Consider the following 25762-nt stretch of genomic DNA (forward strand, 5'->3'; position numbering starts at 1 on the left):
GAAATGTAAACACTTGCCGCGTCACGAAGTATTCTAAGACCCATTAATAAATGCAATCACCTCGATTCACAGTTTAAACCTTTCCAATGCCATAGAAAATCTATTTCCGAAATGTATCCAACAAGGTGCATTTACAATGTTCAAATAATGCACTTGGATAAATCACTGACGAACATAACCTCACGCAACGAAAGAAAAAAATCACACAATTCAAAGACGAGGATAAATTATGCTGGTTCCCATGTGCAAATGCATTATTTTTTGGATATCTGTACTGTTTGCATTTTTAGATGCTTTGTACTGGGATGGAAAGTGCCCGACGCCCTTAAAACGTAGCTTAACGAACTTTTCTATGACGAGGGGATAAAGTTTCTCGCTTCCATCTGCATTGCAATTGCAACGCACTACAATGACCCCCATCCCCGACCCTTGTACGATTCTCCAGCTGGCACTTTCTCCTTCAAAACCATAAGACCGTTTGGGCTCGCATTAAAATAAAGCAATGCAGTTTCATCGGCAATGCCAGTATTGTTCGGTGCCTACGAATTTATTATATGAACCACGCTTTTTCGTCAACTGTCGGCATCGCCAGCGTTCGCGCATTCTGTTTTCCCGCACACTGCCTGTTGCATGATATTACGGCGTTCCTGAAAAGGTTGAATACAAAAGAATTCCGATTTCATTCAACTTGGCAATCATGAAGCGCACTGTAGACCCACCGAAGTGAGTGTAAGTGCGGAAAGCTACCCCTCCACGTTCCGGAACACGCGTTCTATTATGACGCGGATAAATTTCGAGTTGAATTTACTCTGTACCATACTATTGTTTTAAAATGTAAAGGCAGTTTCGAACTAAAAGTCTGAATTTCGGTAATGGGGCCGACATTGTACTTCGAATTACAAATTATCCGTATTTCGAATTAAACAATTTAAATAACATGCAAAACTGTATCTCATGTTTCCGGGAACGAAAGCTTCTTCGAATTACGTGGGATTTTGAATTAACCGATTTCGAATTATCGAGGTTCAGATCAAAAATTAGATGTTGGCTTTTCAGGCGTTTGCTCTATTAACCAGCATTTCGTCTTAGGTCTGACACTAGACTCGTCAGAGTGGGATGTGTCAGACCCTACCCACTGATGCTGGGGTGTATGCAGGTGAACTTATCAGAAGCCTCTTATGTGGCACAATCTGATAACTGCATACAGGAGATAAAACTCCACAATGGAATTAATGCCCGCCTAGCAATTCCAAATGGTAATTCTAAATTCCCATGGAGGGAATTAGATATTTTTCCACCAATAGAGCATATCAAAAATCAGATCAAAAATTAGATGTTGGCTTTTCAGGCGTTTGCTCTATTAACCAGCATTTCGCCTTAGGTCTGACACTAGACTCGTCAGAGTGGGATGTGTCAGACCCTACCCACTGATGCTGGGGTGTATGCAGGTGAACTTATCAGAAGCCTCTTATGTGGCACAATCTGATAACTGCATACAGGAGATAAAACTCCACAATGGAATTAATGCCCGCCTAGCAATTCCAAATGGTAATTCTAAATTCCAATGGAGGGAATTAGATATTTTTCCACCAATAGAGCATATCAAAAATCAGATCAAAAATTAGATGTTGGCTTTTCAGGCGTTTTCTCTATTAACCAGCATTTCGTCTTAGGTCTGACACTAGACTCGTCAGAGTGGGATGTGTCAAACCCTACCCACTGATGCTGGGGTGTATGCAGGTGAACTTATCAGAAGCCTCTTATGTGGCACAATCTGATAACTGCATACAGGAGATAAAACTCCACAATGGAATTAATGCCCGCCTAGCAATTCCAAATGGTAATTCTAAATTCCCATGGAGGGAATTAGATATTTTTCCACCAATAGAGCATATCAAAAATCAGATCAAAAATTAGATGTTGGCTTTTCAGGCGTTTTCAGGCGAAATGCTGGTTAACAGAGCAAACGCCTGAAAAGCCAACATCTAATTTTTGATCTGATTTTTGATATGCTCTATTGGTGGAAAAATATCTAATTCCCTCCATGGGAATTTAGAATTACCATTTGGAATTGCTAGGTGGGCATTAATTCCATTGTGGAGTTTTATCTCCTGTATGCAGTTATCAGATTGTGCCACATAAGAGGCTTCTGATAAGTTCACCTGCATACACCCCAGCATCAGTGGGTAGGGTCTGACACATCCCACTCTGACGAGTCTAGTGTCAGACCTAAGACGAAATGCTGGTTAATAGAGCAAACGCCTGAAAAGCCGACATCTAATTTTTGATCTGATTTTTGATATGCTCTATTGGTGGAAAAATATCTAATTCCCTCCATGGGAATTTAGAATTACCATTTGGAATTGCTAGGCGGGCATTAATTCCATTGTGGAGTTTTATCTCCTGTATGCAGTTATCAGATTGTGCCACATAAGAGGCTTCTGATAAGTTCACCTGCATACACCCCAGCATCAGTGGGTAGGGTCTGACACATCCCACTCTGACGAGTCTAGTGTCAAACCTAAGATGAAATGCTGGTTAATAGAGCAAACGCCTGAAAAGCCAACATCTAATTTTTGATCTGATTTTTGATATGCTCTATTGGTGGAAAAATATCTAATTCCCTCCATGGGAATTTAGAATTACCATTTGGAATTGCTAGGCGGGCATTAATTCCATTGTGGAGTTTTATCTCCTGTATGCAGTTATCAGATTGTGCCACATAAGAGGCTTCTGATAAGTTCACCTGCATACACCCCAGCATCAGTGGGTAGGGTCTGACACATCCCACTCTGACGAGTCTAGTGTCAGACCTAAGACGAAATGCTGGTTAATAGAGCAAACGCCTGAAAAGCCAACATCTAATTTTTGATCTGATTTTTGATATGCTCTATTGGTGGAAAAATATCTAATTCCCTCCATGGGAATTTAGAATTACCATTATCGAGGTTCTACTGTAATGGGATTGTACATAAAGGGTACAGATCTCTGCACATGGTTATGAGAGTATTCAGGGGTTGTAGTAAGGATGTAAAGGAGAGGGCATATAAGTCTCAGCTAAGACCCCAACTAGAGTATGGTTTTTGCATCTGGGAGATAGTGGGTTCGAACCCCACTGTCGGCAGCCCTGAAGATGGTTTTCCTGGTTTCCCATTTTCATACCAGGCAAATGCTGGAGTTGTAACTTAATTAAGGTCACGGTCGCTTCCTTCCCATTCCTAAGCCTTTCGCCTCCCATTGTCACCATAAGACCTATCTGTGTCGTGCGACGTAAAGCAAATAGGAAAAAGAAATGAAAGAGAGTATGGTTCCAGTGTATGGGACCCCTACCAGGATTTATTGATTCAAGAACTGCAAGAAACCAAAGAAAAGTAGCTCAATTTGTTCTGTGTGATTTCCGACAAAAGAATAGCATTACAAAAATGTTGCAAAGTTTGTGCTGTGAAGACTTGGGAGAAAGGAGACGAGCTTCTTGACTAAGTGGTATGTTCGGAGCTGTCAGTGGAGAGATGGCGTGGAATGACATTAGGAGACAAATAAGTTTGAGTGGTGTCTTTAAAAGTAGGAAAGATCACAATATGAAGATAAAGTTGGAATTCAAGAGAACAAATATTTGTTTATAGGAATGGGAGTTAGGGATTGGAATAACTTACCAAGGGAGATGTTCAATAAATATTCAATTTTTTTGCAATCATTTAAGAAAAGGCTAGGAAAACAACATGAGGCTTGTTGTTTAAAGGGGCCTAACATCTAGATCATCGGCCCAGTAAAACAACGAACAGGGAATCTGCCACCTGGGCGACTGCCCTAAATGCAGATCAGTAGTGATTGAATGATCTCATTGATTGATTTTACGCTTAATAAGGAAATACATTTCTTTGATAACTGGATTAAAATTAACTCACGAAATATCAACACACTGCAGTATAACATAAAGCAGTCTTTAATAATTCTATCACTTTTTCATATTCTTTGTATAACAAATGTCACTTAATCATGCACATAATTATCAATATATATTTACAGATCTCTGTTGCTAGATGAAAGTCACCATTTATAATGTTCTTCCAGCAGTTCAGTTTACACACATAACACCGTAATGTTGAGCATGAGATCACAGGAGTGAGTCTGTATGGACACGCCTTCATTACGTTTTCGTAACAGATTGAGCCTGACCATTAGTAGCACTGGCAGGGGCAACAGGCTGCGCCTGATGTTGCTCGGCCTGCATCTGGAGTAGCCGAGTACGCCGCCTGGTATAGTGCTGCCACAGCAGGATCTGTTGGTCATCGATGAACTTGGTGCACTGCGCACTCACTACTTCGCGTCGGAAATGCTCATACTGTAGCAGGTCCAGGAAGTATAGGCACATAGGATATCTGGAAAAAAAAAAAGTGGGATAATTATTACTTGTAAATACATGTGTTGGAATTTTAATAGTGGCAACACTACTGTGGATATGGAACAAAATGGAATTAATTATTGTCACTTTACCATGTTACTCTATGTCTAACCTACTTCACTGTAAATGGAATTGTCCACCTGTTGAAATGCGACAATGCTGTGGGGAGAAGAAGTAAATCTTAAGTGATTTGCCGCTCTAAATTGTCGTGTGCTGTGTATTCACCATGTTACAACTTTTAAATATCATTGTTTTGATCCTGTATTGGCATTAACTCAACTAAGGTTGAAAGAAGAATCCCACTTTCCAATACCTAATGGTTTTATAGCTAGTTCATGAAAATACAAACATAATCCAGCTTAACCTTTTGCACTCCTATATCGAGTGCAGTTCGACATTAAAATATTAGACTTGCGCTCCGATGTCAAGCTCCACTCGACATGACAATATCTCGTACTTTCAGTGCTCGTATGACGGCTGTGCTGTATTCTGGTATTATAGAGCTATCTAACGGTCTCTGAGGGAACACGTTTTCCTATTTACAACAGTTCGCGGGAATTGTGGTAACTTTTTTAAGCTCTGTTATTCCCGAATGTTTCTGCAAGTTCACAGATGTTGTTTGTTTGAATGTAAACATGGCTTCTGCTTCATCTTCACTCATGGAACTGGATATTTTAGAGCAGTTAGTGGACAGTGATAGTGACAATGATGAACCAACAACTGACTTGGATGATTTATTAGTGAATAATGTAAGTGAAAGTGAACAAAGTGACAGTGATAATGAAACCAGAGGTGGTGATGCTCCTCCATACCCATGGTGCGAGTGAAAGCTGGCAATCCTGATTTACCTCCATTCTCATTCAATGAAACAATTTGTGGATACAAAGCATCAGGTAGGAACAATCCCTCAACACCTTACGGATTTTTTCAACTTATTTTTAGTGACGAGTTATTCAAGCAAATTGCCGACGAGACCAACAGATATGCTAAAGTCAAAATTCAGAAAGTGACACCACTTACAAGGCATTTGACTTGGTGGGGTTAGACTGATGTTACCGTAAACGAAATGAAGGCTTTCCATGGAGTTTTACTGAATATGGCAATGCAGAAAAACGACAGAATGCAGGATTTCTTTTCAAGAGGTTGATTAGAATCGTCCAGTTTTTTTGTAGACTGTTTCAGCCGCAAAAGATTTTTTCAGATATTCTGGGCCCTGCATGTTTTTGCTCCAGTTTCAGCAATCCATTTGAATCCTCAAGTTAGGCCTCGAATGAGCAAGGTCAAGTACGTTTTGGACTATATCAGTGAAAAGTAAATATCTAGCAGCTGATGAATCAACAGTGTCTTTCAGAGGCCGTGTGTTATTCAAGATGTACAATCCGCAGAAGCCTACTAAATGGGGACTCAGAGTTTACATAATATCCGATTCTACAAATGGATACGGTTCTGCAACTACAGAATCTTTGATTCGGCCGGACTTGGCTTTCACAGAAAGAATCATGCTTCAGTTAGTTGCTAATGTTACAAATGCAACAGGTCAGTCTAGGTACCATGTCTACACTGATCGTCTCTATACAGGTGTTACTCTGGCTGATGAATTCCTGAAGCAAAACATCCATATCACTGGAACAATTCAACCGAATCGCAAGCACTTGCCAAATGGGTTCCAGAAGAAAAATCTGCGCCTAAAGAAGCATGAAGTCAAGTGCTTACGCACAGACACAATGATGGTTCTGGGATGGCATGACAAGCGAACAGTACTGATGCTTTCAACATCTGGAAACAATTCAACCTCGGTTATTGTCAGAAAGAAGAGAAACTGTGTTGAACAACTAGAACAATTAGAGAAACCAAACGTAATTGTTGACCACACGTCACATATGGGAGGCGTTGATCGCTCGGACCACTATACATCACGCTACGCTTTTGTAGTGAAAAGCTTGAAATGGTGGCAGAAATTGTACTTCTGGCTATTGGAAGTGGCAATAGTCAACAGCTTTTTGCTCTATAAAGATTACTGCACCATGAATCGCATGGAGATTCCGTCACAAAAAAACCTTCCTAAACAGGTGATCAGCAAGTTGGTTGGCGAAGTACGCAACAAAGGTCAAAAGCGAGGAAGACCATCTACTTCTGATGTTGAAGAATGTTTGAATGGTAAACTGTACATCATCAACAAGCTGCCTGGAAAACAACATAAAGACTGTGCTGTCTGTTCAAACAGGAGCAAGAAAGGTGGTAGAAAGGAAACAGTTTACTACTGCAAAACTATCAAAGGGTAGGAAGGGTCCACCTATTCAATACTATTAGTTTGTATATTGTCTTATAAAACTGGGACTAGTTTCAACCCCATATATATTGGGTCATCTTCAGCCACACTCCAATTGGAAGACATAAACAGCATATATAACAAATACTGATATGACACAATTTATAGTCTTAATTTAAACTATTGATGAAGTCTGAAATAACATATCCACACTTTAAACTAAATAACACATCAAAAATGTTGTGGTTGATGGCAAACTATTTTGTCGTTTCTACAGCAGCTATCGTTTTTGAGTTGATCTGGTAGTTGGTATCTTTTTCTGTGTAAACACTGATATAATTTAAACCACTGATGAAGTCCGAAGAACATATCCACACTTTAAAATAAATAACACATCAAGAATATTGTGGTTGATGGCGAACTATTTTGTTGTTTCTACAGCAGCCATTACTTTTGAGTTGATCTGGGAGGTGGTATCCTTTTCTGTGTAGATGAGCAACTTGATTGATATTCATGTTTGTTCATAGTAATATGGGTCAAGTCTTATGTAGCTTTAAGAGGAACATTCGTACTTTGAATAGGTTTTCCTTATTATCAATGTAGTGAACTATTGTTTAATTAATTTGGAGGTGAATGTCTGAAAAGAAAATAATATGAAGTAAATAATTGAGAATATAAGGGAAACAAGAAGATCAAGATAAGTATGTATAGTTATATGAGACTCACCCCTATGTTGTTCGTAAGTTACGTGCACTTTGTTCGGATACCAACACCAGACTGATTGTTGAGAGGGAGCAGGAGTATAGCTTATGATGGCAGGGATTGGAGGAGGGATGTGTGAGGAGGAGCGGGTGTGGGGCAAGTAGGTAGATTTGAACTGATTGGTGGACTTAACGTGTCTTTTTTCCTTTTATACTTTGTGTATATAGGAATGAGAATATCGAATAGAATATTAGATTTTTTATTAATTTCATTGATATTATGGTTAGGGTTAAAGTATTGTTCTAAATGTATGTAACAATTCTCCAATATGTTGAGCATTTCTTATCTACTTTTAAAATGCTTAGATCTTGGTCAATTGATATAAAATTATGTTTTGAGTCTGTCATGTGCTGTGCCATGGCAGAGAAACAATTGTATCTTGAAGCATTGACATGTTCCATGTATCTTATTGAAAAGTTACGTCCTGTTTGCCCAATGATAGATTTTTGTACTCGGTTGCGGAGTAAGAAGGGAGCACTGCTGGTTCCGGTAGTACTGCCAACTGAATGAAAATGAAATCTGAATTGAATCGATAATATGATCGATCGACATGAATTTTCTAAACCTTTATTATCTTACGCCAACAACTGTGTCACACACACAATATATAATACTATATAACATTTCCCGATGCGAAACGTGTTCCTAGCATGAATTCTATAGTTTGGCTTTGCTGTGTAAACAACAACAGTACGAGTACTTAAAGTGTACACCAGATGTCGCACAGTGATGATAAGCGATTCTTAGTTTGTGTTTCAAAGGTTGCCAACACGAATCTTGAAGATAACTGAAGTCGACCGATTCAGCACTAGGGTGTAAATCTATCGCTAAAAAGTGCGCAGATAATACCTTCACAGCTATTACATTGCAGTTTGTAGACAACTGATTGAGAAAACTTATTAGTTTGATTGACAGTATGTGTGTTAAAGAAATTGGTTAAATTGTTATTATTTGTTTTGAAAGCTATTTGTTGGTTATGCTTCTTGAAAATATTAGTAATTTGGTATATGTTTATATTATTGAAGGTGAAGGAGGAATATGTATTTTTTTTTTTTTTTTTGTCTACTGATTCTCTGTTTAAAGTGGAAATTTGACGTCTTTTATTTGTGTTAATTATTTTATTGATAAATTGTGCATTATAACCATTTGATTTAGCTATTGATTGTATAACATTTAGTTCATTTTGTAGGTCTCTTTTAGATAGGGGGATGGTGAATGCTCTATTTACCATACTATAGTATGCAGCTTTTTTATGGGATTGGGGATGGAGAGAATCATTTTGGATTGTACTAACTGTTTGAGTTGGTTTTCTAAAGATACGATAATATAGTTGGTTGGGATGTCTAGTAATACTTAAATCTAATTAATTTAGATTCTGTTAGGATTCAGATTCCAGTGTAAAATTAATATGCGAGTCTAGGGCGTTTAAACTGGTTAGGGTATTGGCCGCATTTCCAAGGTCTTGATTTAATATAGCCAGAACATCGTCGACATAGCGAGCCCAGTAGCAGATATTATTAAATACGGGTTTGTTTAAGATCTTTGTGTATTCTAAATTATCCAAATAAATTACTGCCAATATCCCTGAAACTGGCGATCCCATGGCCAAACCATTCTGTTGGTAAATGACATTATTAAAACTGAAGTAGCTGTTATTTAGAACCATTTTCAGAATGGACATAAATTCCTGAATCTCTTGTATGGATAATTTACTATACTTTCTTAAATTGTTTTCTATTATATCCATGGTTTCTTTTATAGGGATACTTGGATACACGTTTTTAATATCAAAAGAGTGGATTGTATGGCTAGGTTGAACTTCAACATTTTTAAGATTTTCGACTAATTCTATTGTGTTCTTAATGGATTTGTTGGCTAGAAACTTGTAATTTTTCTTTAAGAACTACTGTACTGTGAGGTTTTATATAAAGGGCTCGGACTATAATTAATGATAGATCTCATGGGGACGTCAGTTTTGTGGATCTTGGGTTGTGCTCTAGCTTTGGTGAGTCCTGGGTTCATATTGATTAGTTCAGTGGCTTGTTTGTCATTTAAGAGGAAATTTAGACTTTTAAGCATATGTTTTAAGTTTTTTTGAATTCTAGTTGTAAGATCATTTTTGATAATGGTGAAAGTTTCGTCAGAAAAAAAAAGTGTTTGTTTTATTGATGTATTCCTCTCTATTCATGACAATGGTTACATTGCCTTTGTCTGCTTTCGTTACAATTAAGTTGTTTTCTTTAATTTTCTTTTTAAGTTTTGAAACTAAGTTAATGGTGTTGGCCTGATTAGTTTGAGAATTGGTATTATGTAGTTTAATCATATTATTTAATTTCTTCCTAACTTTGAACCTAACCTCATCTTGTTGATCGCTAGAAGTTTGGTAATTGCTAATTCTGATTCTGTTACTGTTGTAATGACATCATTAAGATGAAACACATTTGGCCAGTTGTGTTTTGGGTTCCTACTCAACATTTTGGATTCTTCTTCATTTAGTGTTACATCGGATAAGTTAATGATAGGTGGGTGGAAATTATGTATGGTGTTGGTGTCCGAATGTTGTACTTTGACACTAAGTTTACCACTGTGGGCTGCATTTTTTAGCCTTTGCAATTTATCTAAAACTTCTTGTTTATGTTTCAGAATAATTTCTAGTTTTTGGTTGACCACTGTTTGAAAGAAATCCCATTGGGGTTTGGAAAGGATTTTAGCTACTTCTAAGTGAATCTGATATAGCTTTTCGTTAAGATGTGTTTTCTTTTTGTATAGTCCCAGTTTTATAAGACAATATACAAACTAATAGTATTGAATAGGTGGACCCTTCCTACCCTTTGATAGTGATCAATTGTCAATACGGACCATAATAAAATTCATAACTTATGATATTGCAAAACATGTTCGAGAAAACCCGGTCTCCACCCAGAAAACTGTTATGAAAAGTACCACACAGTGAAAACCTACAAGGATTAATGTATTTTGTGTGCGTAATTGTAAATATATTCATGTAACATACGTATATTTTGTGTTGGATTCTTTTGCATTGTTTTCACATCCTAAAGCTATTCATAGTGCAGAAATTAATTAGCAGTGGAGCAGGAAGCATACGCTAAGGGTAATGGAGTTCAAAAGGTTAAAGTCTAACTACTTAATTAAAAGGTTAGTACATGTTTCGTTCCCATATTTTTGGTGATGTTTAATATGTGTGTGTTCAGATTTAATTTTATTTCCTTAGTTTGATATAGTTAAACTTTGTTCTTGACCAGAATGTTTGGAAAATTATTGAGTTTCTCAATACAGTACATATTTAGGAATACTACATAAAACTTAAACCTGGAGAATACTTACTTCAGAAAGCGAGCATATTCCGGTTCTTTCCAGTACAGTAGGTATTTCAGGTAATTTACAAATGTCTGATCTTTGAAGTAGCCGCGTTGAGCAAGAACTGAAGGAAAACAGAAACAGAATAATACATCAGTATCTTATCACACTATTTCCAGCATCAAATCAATGAATTTATCAATCTGATCTTAAAACAATATTAGGTTGCTTTTTTACACACAGAATATAATTTGTGACATTTGAAATAATTTCTCTTCAGTTTCAACTCAGTTAATTTATAACTGTTAGGTTCTCCAGCAGCCGAAATTATATTCCTCAGAAGAATAATTGGGAAGACATGAAGGGATAAAATCAGACATAGAAATAAGATAGAGAATCGGATTCCGTAATCTGCAAGACAAGATAGAGACCAGTAAGCTGAAGTGCTATGGACACATGATGAGAATGGAGGAGGATAGAGTTCAAAAGCGAGTATTTATGGAGAAAATAATAAGAGGAAGACAACGGCCAAGGCCCAGAAAGAGGGTGGGGGGAGTAGAAATGGAAGAAATACTGGAAATACAAAATGAAATAGAAGGAGGTTCTTCAGTCCATCAAAACTAATTTATGAATAAGTAAATTTAGAAACTATTCAAAAAAGAAAACAGATGAAAACAGAATTATAATTGCAACAGAAAGAAACAACTTAATTAAAAACTGTAATGAAGTAATTGTGAGGAATAATTCTGTTATCATACATTTTCTTTTTTTGGTAGTTTCTAAATTTATTTCTGATAGACTGAAGAACCTAACAGTTATAAAAAATTATAATCATACAAAATATCAGTTTTCCTTTTCCGGAATTTCCAAATTTACTGACTTACAACCAAATACAGGTAATACATTACAAGAGGTTTTAGAAGCAATTCACAAATGTGTTATTACATATATAGGATGTCCCTGTGGTCTTATGTTTCATGCCAGATTTGGTCTCCTTAGCCATCAAAGGCATCTACATCCCTGAATTCAAGGACTGGAAGAATTGCATAAGAAATATGATACCTGGATACGAGTATCAACCACCAATTTAGGATGTCCCACCAAATTTTTTCACCTCAAATTTGAAACTACAGTACTTGAAGGTAGTGACAGGCAGTTTTCACCTAGCAAAATAACAATAAGGGCATACGAAACATGCAAAATGTGTGTCTTGTGTCTTAATAAGCACCCAGACAGTGATACCAAGTTGCTCTGTTTTACCTGTAAATGAACTATATCCATTTGTCCCATTCCTAGTTAATTATAGGCAGTCATGTTCAGCGCTGGAATTACTTCTAAAGTCAGACATATAGCACTGGCAAAAACGAGTACTGACGTGTCTACACTTTCAGATGATTCTTTACTATGTGTTTAATGATATTGTTCTCACGTCCCACCAACTATATTTAATGGATTTTAGAAAGCTCATAATATCAGAAATTTGTCCTGAACTAGTAAATCTACCAACAAAAGACTGGCGTATTTTAACACCTTTATATACCACCTGACTAAGTTGGGATACCAGATGACTTAGGTTCAGGAAGTCAGCAATCAATTGAGTGAACCACTTATTCTGACTGTTATGTGATTTAAGTCATATAGTTCTTCAGTGGCAACGGGATAGGAAAAGGCTAGGATCTAGAGGGTACGGCTATGGCCTTAATTAAGGGATGGTATTTATCTAGTTTTAAAATGGTAAACCAGAGAAGACTACGACAATGGGTTTTAACCTACCCTTTCCTTAATGCAAGCTTACAGTTATATGACCCGTGATGTGTAGCCAACTCACTCGGTATTTAGTACTTTAATGTGAAGGGGACAATTTGCTGATTATACTGGTACGTGCTCTTACGGCCAAATGTCAACTGATAGGCTTTGGTATTTTTCTGAGATATTAGGCCATCTTGACTTTTCAAATATGTCGACGTTTCAACTACTCTTTGGTAGGCACTGTTAAGAGGAAATGACACGGGCTGGTGTACACAGCGCAGAAAACCATCTTCAGGGCTGCCGACAGTGGGGTTCAAACCCACTAACTCCCGTATGCAAGCTCACAGCCGCGTTCTCCTAACCGCACGGCTAACTCGCCCGGTGCAATTTGATTTGATGCCATCTAGCGGCTTGCTCATCAATTTCGGTGTTCCGTTTTACTCTAGGCCTACTACATGGCAGAGTAAACCAAATCTCTCTTGGACATCTATAGCCGAGTTTTAATTAATTTTGTCAGGTAAACATCAAATGTGTTATCAGAGATTTTTTACATATCGACATCATATAACATGGAGTGTCGAATGGACTTTTTTCCGTCCTTCAAAAATCTGAGTACCTCTGCCTGGTTTGAACCCAGATCCAGATGCCAACACACTAAAAATGATTCACAGAGGGAGCTATGTCATGTACATAAACAAAAGCAATCTGAGCTGGTATGATTGTTTACCTAGGTGAAGGCACATTAAACACACCTCGGTTGTTCACTGTAGTGTTTCGATGTCCACGGTAAGAATCGAGCATTGCTAATATGCATTCTACTTTGTTAATTGCATTTCAGTCTTTTAGTGACAGTTGCAGGTGTGAATTGTTAACATGGCTCCAGGCATGGAAATATCCAAAGAAAAATGTGCTGCAATAGTAGCAGGTTTATCAATTCGTCAAATTGCGAAACAATGTGGTGAGTCTATGGGGTCGGGAAAGGGGGTCCAATACACCCTTCACCTCCAGAAAACAGCATGCCAGCTAGCCAAGCGGTTAGGGTCGCATGACTGTGAGTTTGCATTCGGGAGATGGTGGGTTCAAATCTTACTGTCGGCAGCCCTGAAGATGGTTTTCCATAGTTTTCCAGTTTCAAACCAGGCAAATGCTGGTGCTGTACCTTAATATCTTTTCCTAGCGGTTTAACAACACACTATCGTAGGTTTTCGGTGACACAAGGACAGGAAAGGGCTAGGATTCTGAAGATAGCAGCCACCAAGCTCGATAGCTGCAGTCGCTTAAGTGCGGCCAGTAACCAGTAGTCGGGAGATAGTGGGTTCGAGCCCCACTGTCGGCAGCCCTGAAGATCGTTTTCCATGGTTTCCCATTTTCACACCAGGTAAATGCTGGAGCTGTACCTTAATTAAGGCCATGGCCGCTTCCTTCCAATTCCTAGGCATTTGCTATCCCATCATCGCCATAAGACATATATACTATATACTGCAAAAAAAAAAAGCAGCCAGGGCTTCAATAAGAGAAATACGTTCAAAACTGTTCCACAAATACATGCAGAAGTGGTAGAAATGAACAAAAACATATCTGTTGCAACAGTAAAATGGAGACTGAAGCTGGCCTGAAAGGACGTGAGGAAGCGAGAAAACGACCTTCTGAAGACAATACCTGAATGGGCAATGAACAACCATATTTGGACACCTGAAAATTTGAAGGAAGTCCTATTCACAGATGAATCAAAATCTTTGGTACCAGAAGAAAGATATTTGTTCGTCGACATGAAGGAGTAAGGGTGGTCCAGCAGTGCACTCTACCTACAGTTAAACATAGTGGTTTTTTAAAATTATGGTTGGGGATGCTTTGTAAGAGATAGGGTTGGTGACATTGTGAAAACAGAAGGATGTATGGAACGGAACTTATAGCACCATATACTTCGTTATCATACAGAAGCATCTGGATTGCGTTAATAAGCAAAAGATTTACCTTGCAACAGGATAATGACCCAAAACATTTGATTAACTACATGTACATTGCATCCAAGGGTAAATAATAATAATAATAATAATAATAATAATAATAATAATAATAATAAAAAAGACCACTACAGCATGGATTAAGGAAACGAAGAAGGATATGGAAAGGTTAAGCATCTTGGAAGACCAGCTGTTAGAAAGGAATGCGTTTAGGAACACACTGAAGAATTTGGAAGGTGTTCAAGCCGCAGGAAGAACTAGGAAGACCGGAAGAGCCTGGACAGATGAACAACGGAAGCAGGCCAGTGAACGCATGAAGGAGTATTGGACACAGAGAAAACTCCACACGAAGAGAAAGAAATGAAGTTGTAGCGTGATCCTTAGTGGTCCATTCGCTTGTAAAAAAAATAAATTAAAAAAATAAATAAAAATAATAATAATCGTATGGCCTTAGGTACCGTGTGCAGTCATTTCGATCTGACGCCATCTGGCTGTCTGCTCGTCAATTTCGACGTTCCGTTTTACTCAAGGCCCACTAGATGGCAGACAGAGTAAACCGGATCTCTCTTGGAATTTTGTTGGGTAAATACCAAATGTATCACCAGAGATCTTTTACATGCCGACATCGTACGACATGGAGTGTCGAATGGACATTTTTCCGCCCTTCAAAAATCCGACTACCTCTGCCGGGTTTGAAACCGCTATATTGGGATCCGGAGGCTGACACTCTACCACGGATCCACAGAGGCAGCTATCCAAGGGTAAACAGAAGGGGATGAAAGATATGGGCTAGCCGTCTCAAAGCCTTGATTGCCATCCCATTGAAATGGTCTGGGATGAAGAGGACAGATGCATCCAGTTCATATATAGAGCAGAGATCTTGGACAGTTGTTAAGGAAGTATGGCATCATATAAACATAAAATACCTACAAAAACTGATGAACCGTATGTCACAAGGAAGGATGCTTTGATGTAAGCAAAATATAATTTTTCTGTTGGTACTGTATATGTTTAAGTTTATATGAAAAATGAAATGGCGTACGGCTTTTAGTGCCAGGAGTGTCCGAGGACATGTTTGGCTCGCCAGGTGCAGGTCTTTTGATTTGACCCCCGTAGGCGACCTGCACATCATGTTCATATTTGAAATACCAAATATCTGTTATGGTGTAATGAAATTAATGAGTGACAATGTATCCTGGAAAAGGATGTTACACCCCGAATAAGTGCCTTAAAAGGTAATGTTATTTGCTTTATGTTCCGCTAAGTACCGGTACTTTTACTGTTCTCGGAGAATTTGGGGTGCCAGATTTTAGTCCCACAGTTCTGTTACATGCCAGTAAATCTACCGACATTAGCCTGACGTATTTGAGCCCCATGAAATACCATCGGACTGAGCTAGGATCAAAACTGCCCACCTGGGGTCAGAAGGCCAGCGCCTCAACCAACTAAGCCACTCAGCCCAGCGGGATTAGAAGGCCAAAATCGTGAAGTCTGACGGCGTGCTGGACTGGAACACAGTGTAGATTTTGGGATGGTGAAGAGACACGACAAAGTGTAGAGGAACTATATTTGCCCCAACTCAGTGTCAAGTGGGAAAGGGGAAATGACCATCATAATAATAATAATAATGATCACAAGGAGATGCTGGCATGAAGATTGCCAAAATGAAATAAGATGACCCAGAACAGAGCCAAGTGAAGACACACAATCCACAGTGTGACCGAGAGCCATACTCTACTGAAAGGATGAAGAGAGGGGGTTCGAATGTTTCTGAAATTTGCTATTTCAACGAATTCAATAGATTACATTAAACAGTTTCCAAGATTTCTAACTCACAGAATCACACCCTGCCATAATATGCCTTTCAAAACAAAATTATTTGTAAATACACAGAAACTCTGAAGTATAAAAGCAAAGTAAGACAGCTACCAGAATTCAACTTATTTCTCCAAATCATTAGTGAATCTGAATTACCATACTTACAATTGAGATAGTTCGGATTAGCTAAGCACTGGACAAATTCTAGTTCCACTTGAAATCTCAGACGTTGTTGCTCTTCAGTCTCAGGACCTCCTTTAAGAAAGCAACAAAACAATACTAAGTGAAGATATATAACATCTTGAAACAATGTAAACAATGTAGGTAGATCATTATTGCAACTTTGTTCAATAAGGCCTTAGTCTCAAGGAAGGGACTCTTCTAATGCAACTCATATATCTGTACTTCTACCACAGTTATGTATCTGTGGAGCCGTTCAGTTTATACATAAAGTCTTGTGTCCAGGCCGATACTTACCGTTGTTCATGCTGATGGGGACCATGATTTATCTGTTGTGTGGGCCAACGAAACACTATTTTTACCAGATTGCACGATTTTTTCTGACAATGCTGGAAGGAGGAGAGGCGCGAGATTTAACTAAATTCGTAACTGCTGAAGTACTAAGCATATGGCGATATTGCAAAACACGTAATGAATTTTACACAATATAACCTTGCTTTAACCACAAAATTAACTCCTTTTGCTTCTTTAACAAACACCATACATGGTTTGCTACTTTAATATATATTATATTAAACACACGGCCTAATTATTTCTTGATTTATTTTCATCTTATGATCAAAAGCAAAAGCCCAATTTGACAAGTGTCAAAAGTGTAACATTACCTTTATTCGCCATGTTTACGTTTCTTGTTTGTTTTAGCTCACATGTTGGCCAAAATATAGCACCAAATACAGCTAGCACTATGAATACAGATTTGGTCATGATGTTATGAAGTAATTCATAAACTGTTTCCTTTCTCATGGTGATGCTGTACTAGAAAAAAGCTGATATTAAAACAACAGACACCAAATGTTTAATTAGGATTATTCCATAAATAAAAAGTTTACAATACATTTATAGGTCATTATATTGGTAGTACGAGAACTGGTGAACAAACTACACACGTTTACCGGTAGTGTTGTATGCGAGTGTCATGTGTCCGGTAAAATGTTTTGATAACCAAAATACACCTTTATTTTCTTACATTTCAAGAAAAGTACTTGCGTGTTCTATTAAATATGGAATTCAGTTCAACAGTATCTCCTCGTGTATTTAAGGCAATTCAAAATGTCGATGTAGAGGAATTATCGAAGTGCACTCCGAAAGAAATAAGACCTATCCTGCCATGTTTAGTTCGAATGAGTTTGATATCACCTCTAGATAATACAAGGGAATGTGCAGAAGGAAGAAAGGAAATATTAACGTTACTGTCTGGCATTGAACTTGTTAATTCTATCGTTGCTTTGTTATCCATTGATTTCCACGCCTTAGAAAGCGATGTCAAGAAGGAACAACAATTGAGGTTAGTCACATTTATTAAAATTTGTTTATAATCTTATGATTAATACATAAATACGCGCAGTTGTTAAAAAACAGATTATAGTCTCTTTTGCAAGTGAAGTTCCTGTATCTTTGCTATAGTCAACATGTGATGGTTCTTCTGAAGACACTTAAGACGTACTTTTCGTCACACAGTTCATAAATACACTTCTCACTCAGCGAGTGGTCGGTTTGTGTACCATAATCTGTCTTCGTTGCATTTTTTATTTTTCGGGAGTGGGGGGAGGGGGCGCAGCCCCCCCTCCCCGCTCCTCGCGCGTGACCATCGACTCAATCTTCATGGCCTCCGATATGCTATTAATTTCTAAGAAGAAAGAGATAGCAGGGAAGAGTGGGAAGTGATACAAGGAGTATCTGCTGGTTTCCGAGTAAACTCGCTACCACGGCAGCCTGTTTCCATGTCAGACATGTTACCAGGCGAGGTTGTATTGGTTTGTTGTTGTTGTTGTTAGTCATTTAGTCGCTTTCGACTCTCCGTGACCCCATAGACCAAAGTGCGCCATTTCTTCCTGTCGTATACTATTTTCCGAAGTCTTTCTAAATTGAGAGCCATGGCTTCCTTGATGTCATCAATCCACCTCATCCGTTGTATTGGTTGCATAGTGTTAAAGTGTGGTATTGAAGGGTCAGGTAAAAACCACATAGTCAGAAAAGAGAAATAGCCTACATGTAAAACCTGACATCTTGTGATAGCACATGCAAGGATGTGGGCTGGGAAAGTCCAGTGGTAGTGTTAGTTGGGAACAGGTATCATGCACAAGTCATAAACTTATTCCTCGCCATTCCACCTGCCAGCGGATCAGTCCGCCTGGGCACTGCTGTGACTAGCGCAAGCCTTGCCGGTTGCTGAGCCATGCGTCGAGTATCACTAGGGCCCGCTGCACAGCGCCACATCCTTGGGGTCCCTCATACCCAGTCTCCGATCTCGGAGAATGAGGCCAAGCCCGCCAAGGGTGGGTGGGTGGGTCATGACGCCGGGCCTCCTTCCTCTCTGCCTGCGCCATGGCCTGGTAAACAGGGCAACTGCGATGGGAGGTGAGATGGCCCCCCACACACTGGTGCCTCCTTAAGCGCTGCGCAGGCCGTGTAGTGATGATCACCACCACAGCGGTTGCACCTCACTAGGGGCCCACACTTCTCCTGCCGGTGGCCCCACCTCAGACAGCGGAAACACTGCAAGAGCTGCTGATGGGGACGTTTCAATCTCACCTGACTGCCGCTACCCGCTGAAGTCCTCTCCTGATTGCCACCTCGGTCAGTTGCTGTCTCCTGGAAACTATTCTGGGTTGCGGCTGGGCGGCCCTCTCCTGGTGGGCCGACGTCTTCTTCTTCCTCCTGGTCCTGGGATGGTGTCTTCTTCCCAGGGATCTCTTCTCGGCTGGGGGAGAGGCCTCTCCCTGGTGGCCCTCCTCCCGGCTTGGTGACCCTCGGCGTAGCGGGTGGTTCCGCTGTGTAGCCGTCTTCTTACTCCTCCTGGTTGGCAGTGGTGGCGTTGGTCGGTGCTAACACTCAACTGTGTTCCCTGTCCTGTGAGGTGCACATCGAGGTCTGCAACTCGATAGACATGCAGGCAGGCTGCGCCTGGACAGCAGCCTCAGAACGCCAGGGGGCGTCCTTCTCCACTGTCCTGCTACCATCCACCATCACGGGCGCCTTCCTGGTTTGCGCCCGGGTTATGGGCCCTTTTTGATTGGCCTGGGTCTGCGCCCACTTTGCCCTGGCAGGTAGTCGACGTTCCTGGTTGGTGGCCTTGATGGTTGCGTGTACTTCATAAAAGTACAGCGGTCCAACTGGGATCGCGGCGCTCGGGAGCGCTGCCGCTATCCTCGGTTCTCGGCTCCGTCTGCATGGCTGCCTCTTGGTAGCCAGAGACGTCCAGGTGCTCCCTGAATCCTGGTAGCTGGACGACCTGGTATTGCTGGGACACCAGCTCCTTGTAGTCCTTGAAGCGGGCTGTGTCCTTGGGGCGGATGATGACCGCCCAGCCAGGGATCACCTCAGTGATGATCTCGATGCTTGACTCTCCCATGAACTCGGCAGCCGCGTTGAGGAGTTCGAATATGCGGACCGTCCCTCGGTTGGTGTGCATCCCCCAGTGGTTGTACACCAACAGCGACGGGAGTCTGACGTCCGGGGCGACCCCTGAGGTGAGCTCTGTTTGTAGTCTCGCTATGGCTCCCCTGTAGTCATAGCTGGCCAGTGTCGCTGGTAGGCTTAGCTTTTCCATCCTGGTCCTGAAAAGAAATCCTGAAAGAGAATAGAAAGCGAGCACTGAGAAGTGCTCAGGTCTGACAAATGCTCCTTCGGAAAAGTACTAATAAGTACAGTTGCCTGGCTTGCACTTAGGAAGTACAGATCGCCTGGCGAGGAGAGGGACAGTGGAGCGAGAAGCACGTACGTGTTCTCGCTAGCACATCCTGTAGTAAAATCAATGGACGGCTAACTGTGTTACCACTGGACAAGTTGGCCGTGTGGTTAGGGGCACGCAGCTGTGAGCTTGCATCTGGGAGATAGTGGGTTCGAGTCCCACTGTCGGCAGCCCTGAAGATCGTTTTCCGTGGTTTCCCATTTTCACACCCTAGATAAATGCTGGGGCTGTACCTTAATTAAGACCATGGTCGTTTCCTTCCCACTCCTAGCTTTTCCTATCCCATCAGACCTATCTGTGTCGGTGCGACGTTAAAAAATTGTAAAGAAAACCTGTATGACCATATGCCTACTTAGGTCGTAGTTTACGGGGCAAGTTGGCCTTGCGGTTAGAGGCGCGTGGCTGTGAAATTGCATCGGGGAGATAGTGGGTTCGGATCCCACTGTCGGCAGCCCTGAAGATGGTTTTCCGTGATTTCCCATTTTCACACCAGGCAAATGGTGGGGCTGTACCTTAATTAAGGCCACGACTGCTTCCTTCCAACTCCTAGGCCTTTTCTATCCCATCGTCGCCATAAGACTTATCTGTATCGGTTTTTCCCATATTCTTGATCTTTTCTTCTCTCTGAAGCACTGGTAGCCAGGAGCTGTAGTCTTACTTTGATAAGTGAAATGCTCACAAATGTGCAAAGAGTTTAATAGTTAACTATCTTTACTGTATTCGTTGATTGATCTTGTTCTTTTTTTGCACTTAAGTATGTGGTAGCGATCACACGCTTCCTCACATAGAGAGCACATACACACACGTCGTTCACCTCATGGAATCACTTAGTCGCACATAGCTTATGGTGGAAGCCATGGACTGCCATTCTTGTAACTACATGTCGCTGTTCGTAGTTTGCTTCTGTCCATTTTCGCTCCAGCATAGCGTTGGTGGCATAGAATTCGAGTTTGATTTGGGCTCGTTTCATTCTTCTCTCTTGAATTATCTTTGCGCTTTGTCTTGTGAATGGCAGAACTAGACTGATTCTTAGATCCTCGATATAGAATGATTCTTTACAAAGTTCGTACACTAACCTGGACTTTGTGTTACATAGGCACACCTAATACTCGCTTTAAAAATCTGGCTTTTAGTTTCTCTAGAGCCCTAAGGTCAGCCACAGATAACTTTTCCCAAATAATTTCGTGCCATAGGTGGCAATTGGGCTTATTGCAGCATGAAATAACTCTATTGCTGTTTTTAAAGAAATTTTTTGGAGGTCTTTAATTCTATATATCGCTTTGATGGTTGTTGTTGCCCTTTCCTTTATGTGCATTCTGTAGGAGTTGATTGTCTATTGTAAGATTATTCCAAGGTATTTGAAGGAATTCGTTATGTTTAGGTCTCTGTTCTGTAATTTAATTTTGTCCTTCGTTGCAGCTCTTCCTCCTTGTCTGAAGATCATCATTACTGTCTTAGATTTGTTTATCTGCAGATCATTTTCTTCTGACCATGTTTCCAGCTTGTTCACTGCTTTCTGAAGGTCTTCCAAGTTGGATAACCCAATTACCATGTCATCAGCATATATGTGTTGTGGTACTGTTTCACTGAATTCTACTATTTTCGATACATCTGCAGTTTCAATATTGGATAGTATTGGACTAATTGGGTCACCCTGCATTACTCCATTGGTCTGGTAAATATCTTGGGAAAGAAAAATGCCATCACTTATGTTGAATATGTTGTATTCTAGGATGTTCTTCAGAAGGACTGTAATGCTGTTTGTTTCTCTAATCATTTGTGCTAGTTTCTCAATCACTACTTTTCTGTTTAGGGTGTCGAAGGCTTTTGTGTAGTCGATGAATACTGCGTAGTATTTTCCGTTTGGAAATCTTAAGGCCTGTTCTATTTCACTAATTAGATTCGTTACTGCCTGCTGTGTCGAGCGATGTTTTCTTAAGCCATACTGACGTTCTGGGAGGAGATGGTCCGTTTCCCTCATTAATCGGTCCGTGATTATTCTCATAAATATCTTGAAGGCATTGTTTTCTAGGGCGATGCCTCTAAATCAGTTTGGGTCCGTGTTGTCTCCTTTTCCTTTATAGATTACCTTTATCGTGGACCTCCTCCAAGATTCAGGTATTTGTGCGCTGTCTAGACACGCGTTAAAGAACTCAGTCCACACTTCTAGGAGTATGTCTTCGGTTGCCTTGATAAGTTCATTGTAGGTCCCATCAGGACCAGCAGCTTTCCTGCTTTTGGTTTTTGATATGGTTTGTTTCACCTCATGAGTCGTCATTGGGATTGGGTGCAACTGTGGTTGACTTCCTGTTCGTGTTGATACACTTGTGGTTGGAGTAGTGCACTTCAGATTGAGGATGTTATTGAAATCGTTTTCCCACACGTCCATTTGTACTGTCGTGGTTTGCAGGACTTTGTTCCGTTTTAAGACAACGAACGGGTCTCTGTTTGCCTCTTCGACTAACTGTTCTGTTCTTGTTCCTGATGATGTCGTTTTTTATCTTTTAGAGTGAGTTTGTACTTTTTTCGTTTCATTGAGTATTCTTTAATGTCCTTTGTTTTTCCGCTATGTCTCGTTTTATGGAGGGCTTGCAGTGTTGTATGACAGTTCATAGCATTCCCTGTCAAGCCATGGCTTTGCATTTCTTTTCTTATATTGGACGGTCTTACTTTGAGATCCTCTAGGATGAAGCGTTCTTTTGCCAGTTTATAAACTACCCTTGTTGGTGTAGACTTCACTATGTATATAATTCTCTTCAGGGACGCTCATGGGTGACCTTTTTATTTGCTAGTTGCTGTACGTCGCACCGATACAGATAGGTCTTATGGCGACGATAGGACAGGAAAGGCTTAGGAATGGGAAGGAAGTGGCCATGGCCTTAATTAAGCTAGAGCCCCAGCATTTGCCTGGTGTAAAAATGTAAACCCAGAAAACCATTTTCAGGGCTGCCGATAGTGGGATTCGGACCCACTATCTCCTGGATGCAAGCTCACAGCTGCGCGCTCCTAACTGCACAGCCAACTCGCCCGGTATGGGTGACTTGCACGTCTGGATGTGATATTATGATAATGAAGTTGAAAGAGGATGAATCCCAATGTTGCCACATAGTCTACTCCTATTGAATAACACCAACGGGTCTGCTCAAGGCTTTAACTTCCTCATCCAATGAATGAATCTCCATCAACAGTGTCATTGGGCATCACTCCATATGGACACCGTGAAGAGGTTTGGAATTGAATCCAACCTTTAGGCATGCAGATATTGATCAGAAATTGTATACCACCACCTTTCCTACCACGCTGGCTAACATACTGATGATGAATTTTTTTTCCACCATCGGGACTCAACCCGGTACGTAACATGAAAAATGCTCAGTAAAACTCTGAAAAGATTAATAAAAATGGCTTTCACAGACTTCTGCGGAACTCTTGGTATTATGAGTTGTCTCTAGGTGGCGTTGATTCACCGCCCGCTTGACTATGTTGCAGCCCGAAGTCATCTTGATACCCGTACGCAGAACCAAGGGGGTATGTTCCAACATTGTGGTGTTATTAATATTATTATGGACAGCTTTCACATAAGCGGAACGAAAATTCTATTATTCATGTCGGGAGCTTTCACTTTTGAATACTACGAAAGTGTGTGTATTTTAAAAACTCGTTTTCAAACTATTAGAGCTTTTCATTTTTGCTGCCCTATAAATTTGCCACCCTGGTCCTGGGCCCATAAGGCCTATGCCTAAACACTGCTCTGGTGACAAGTATATGCAGCCCCGCGGTATAGGGGTAGCATGCCTGCCTCTTACCCGGACGCTCCGGGTTTGATTTCCGGCCAGGTCAGGAATTTTTACCTGGATCTGAGGGCTGGTTCGAGGTCCACTCAGCCTACATGATTACAATTGAGGAGCTATCTGATGGTGAGATGGCGGCTCCGGACTAGAGAGCCAGGAATAATGGTTGAGAGGGTTCATCGTGTTGACCATACGAATCCTCATAATCTTCAGGCCTTCCGGCTGAGCAGCGGTCGCTTGGTAGGACATGTCCTTTTCGGGGCTGTTGCACCATGGGGTTTGGTTTTGATTTTTGGTGACAAGTATATGTAAACATAAAGGTCAGTCAGAAAGTTCAGTGACATTTTAGATAGGGTGGCTACCCTCAAATGGCAGTGGGCACGCCGTGTTTCTCGGAGAACTGATAGTAGGTGGACAAAGCTTGTACTTGAGCGGAGTCCGATAGATCATCTGAGACCAAAGGGAAGACCACCGGACAGGTGGGAGAAAGACATCCGGAAGATTACTGGGATCATTTGGCAGAACACCGCTCAAGACTGTCCCAGGTGGAGAGACCTCATGAAAACCTACCTTGCTTTGGACTTAGTGGCCACATTGCAAAAATTATTGAATATGACTGATACTGATATGTAAACATGGGATGCACTTGTTAAAAATCACGTATGTTGCTTTGGAACCAAACTGTCATTGCTCCTACGGTCATTCTATTCGAAGAGGAACTTTGCAGACATGATGAGACCAAAGAATAAACATGAGAGCTCTGACAGACCAAATCACATGCTTCTCCATTCATCCTGAGCAATTTGTGTATATGCATATGTTCATTCTACGATCAGTTTTTTTTTTTTTCCTTCATGAGAAACAAGTTACATACATAACTCAAACTAAGTTATGATGAGTTGTTTGGAAAAATAGACAACGTTAATTTGTTTTTAATTCTCACTAATCACTTTTATGGTGTTTGGAGACGTCGAGTTGCCTTAATTTTGTTCTGCAGAAATTCTTTTACTTTCCGATTAATCTATTGACATGAGTTTGATGTACTTAGGCACCTTTGAAATCTCCAAACTGACCTCAAATTTAACCCGTGTACTTGGGCTTGAAAAACCAGTGTTCTATCAGCCCAGTATATTAGGAAGAACTTGTGTATTCTGGAAAGCAGAACAGGTGACGACGGTTTCCTTACTGAATAACCTGAGCTTGGGGTCATTCCATGATTGCATACATAACATTTTGACAGCAAATTTATTTGTAAAGACCCTGAGAAATAGAGTTACTCTCACAATAACAGTTTTTTTTATTTTTATATAGAGTGATCCTTAAATAATACACAGGTAGGAAGATCTTCAACTAGAAGGCCGAAAATATCAAGAGAAGAACGAAGTGTGGTTGATGCTCTTCAGAGCATGTGAGGAGGAACCTTTAAAAGTCACCAGTGACAGCATTTCGTATCATGCTAATTCTGTTATGCTCACGTCCATAGGTTTAACCTCTAATTGCCCTACACGTGCCTCCTGGGTGGTGCTAACTGAGCAACAGTGAAAACAGGCAGCCAGACTATCCACAGGATCTCCTGGCAATGACATATTTTCGACGAAATAATAGAAACAGTTCTTCTCAGAACTCACTGACGAGAAACATTGGTCCATCGATCAGACTCCTACAAGTGAATGTCGAGGGCATTAGCAAGGCAAAGTGTGACTATTTGTCGAAATTCCTGTTGGACAATAACATCGACATTGTCGCCATACAGGAAAC

At 40.5% G+C, this 25762-nt stretch overlaps 2 protein-coding genes across 3 annotated transcripts in view; one reads left to right on the forward strand and one right to left on the reverse strand.

Moving 5' to 3' along the window:
• Positions 1-3927: 3927 nt before the first annotated feature.
• Positions 3928-17274, reverse strand: MED31 (mediator complex subunit 31). Of its 2 annotated transcripts, none has more exons than XM_067159680.2 (4): positions 17128-17274; positions 16448-16537; positions 10779-10875; positions 3928-4379 (listed from the first exon to the last, which is right to left on the reverse strand). In XM_067159680.2, exons 1-4 carry the CDS (start codon positions 17264-17266, stop codon positions 4148-4150), a joined length of 558 nt encoding a protein of 185 aa, XP_067015781.2. In that variant the 5' UTR covers positions 17267-17274; the 3' UTR covers positions 3928-4147. The 2 variants fall into 2 exon arrangements, with proteins under 2 accessions (XP_067015781.2, XP_067015780.1); XM_067159679.2 differs by having other exon boundaries at positions 16760-17133.
• A 249-nt stretch (positions 17275-17523) lies between these two features.
• Positions 17524-25762, forward strand: part of IntS2 (integrator complex subunit 2) — a 109554-nt gene continuing 101315 nt past the window's right edge. The window contains exon 1 of the mRNA XM_068230522.1: positions 17524-17807. Within this exon, the coding sequence (XP_068086623.1) occupies positions 17524-17807 (284 nt within the window). The remainder of the gene's footprint in view (positions 17808-25762) is intronic.

Source organism: Anabrus simplex, chromosome X (genome assembly GCF_040414725.1).
Source record: "Anabrus simplex isolate iqAnaSimp1 chromosome X, ASM4041472v1, whole genome shotgun sequence".
Classification (NCBI taxonomy): Eukaryota; Metazoa; Arthropoda; class Insecta; order Orthoptera; family Tettigoniidae; genus Anabrus; species Anabrus simplex.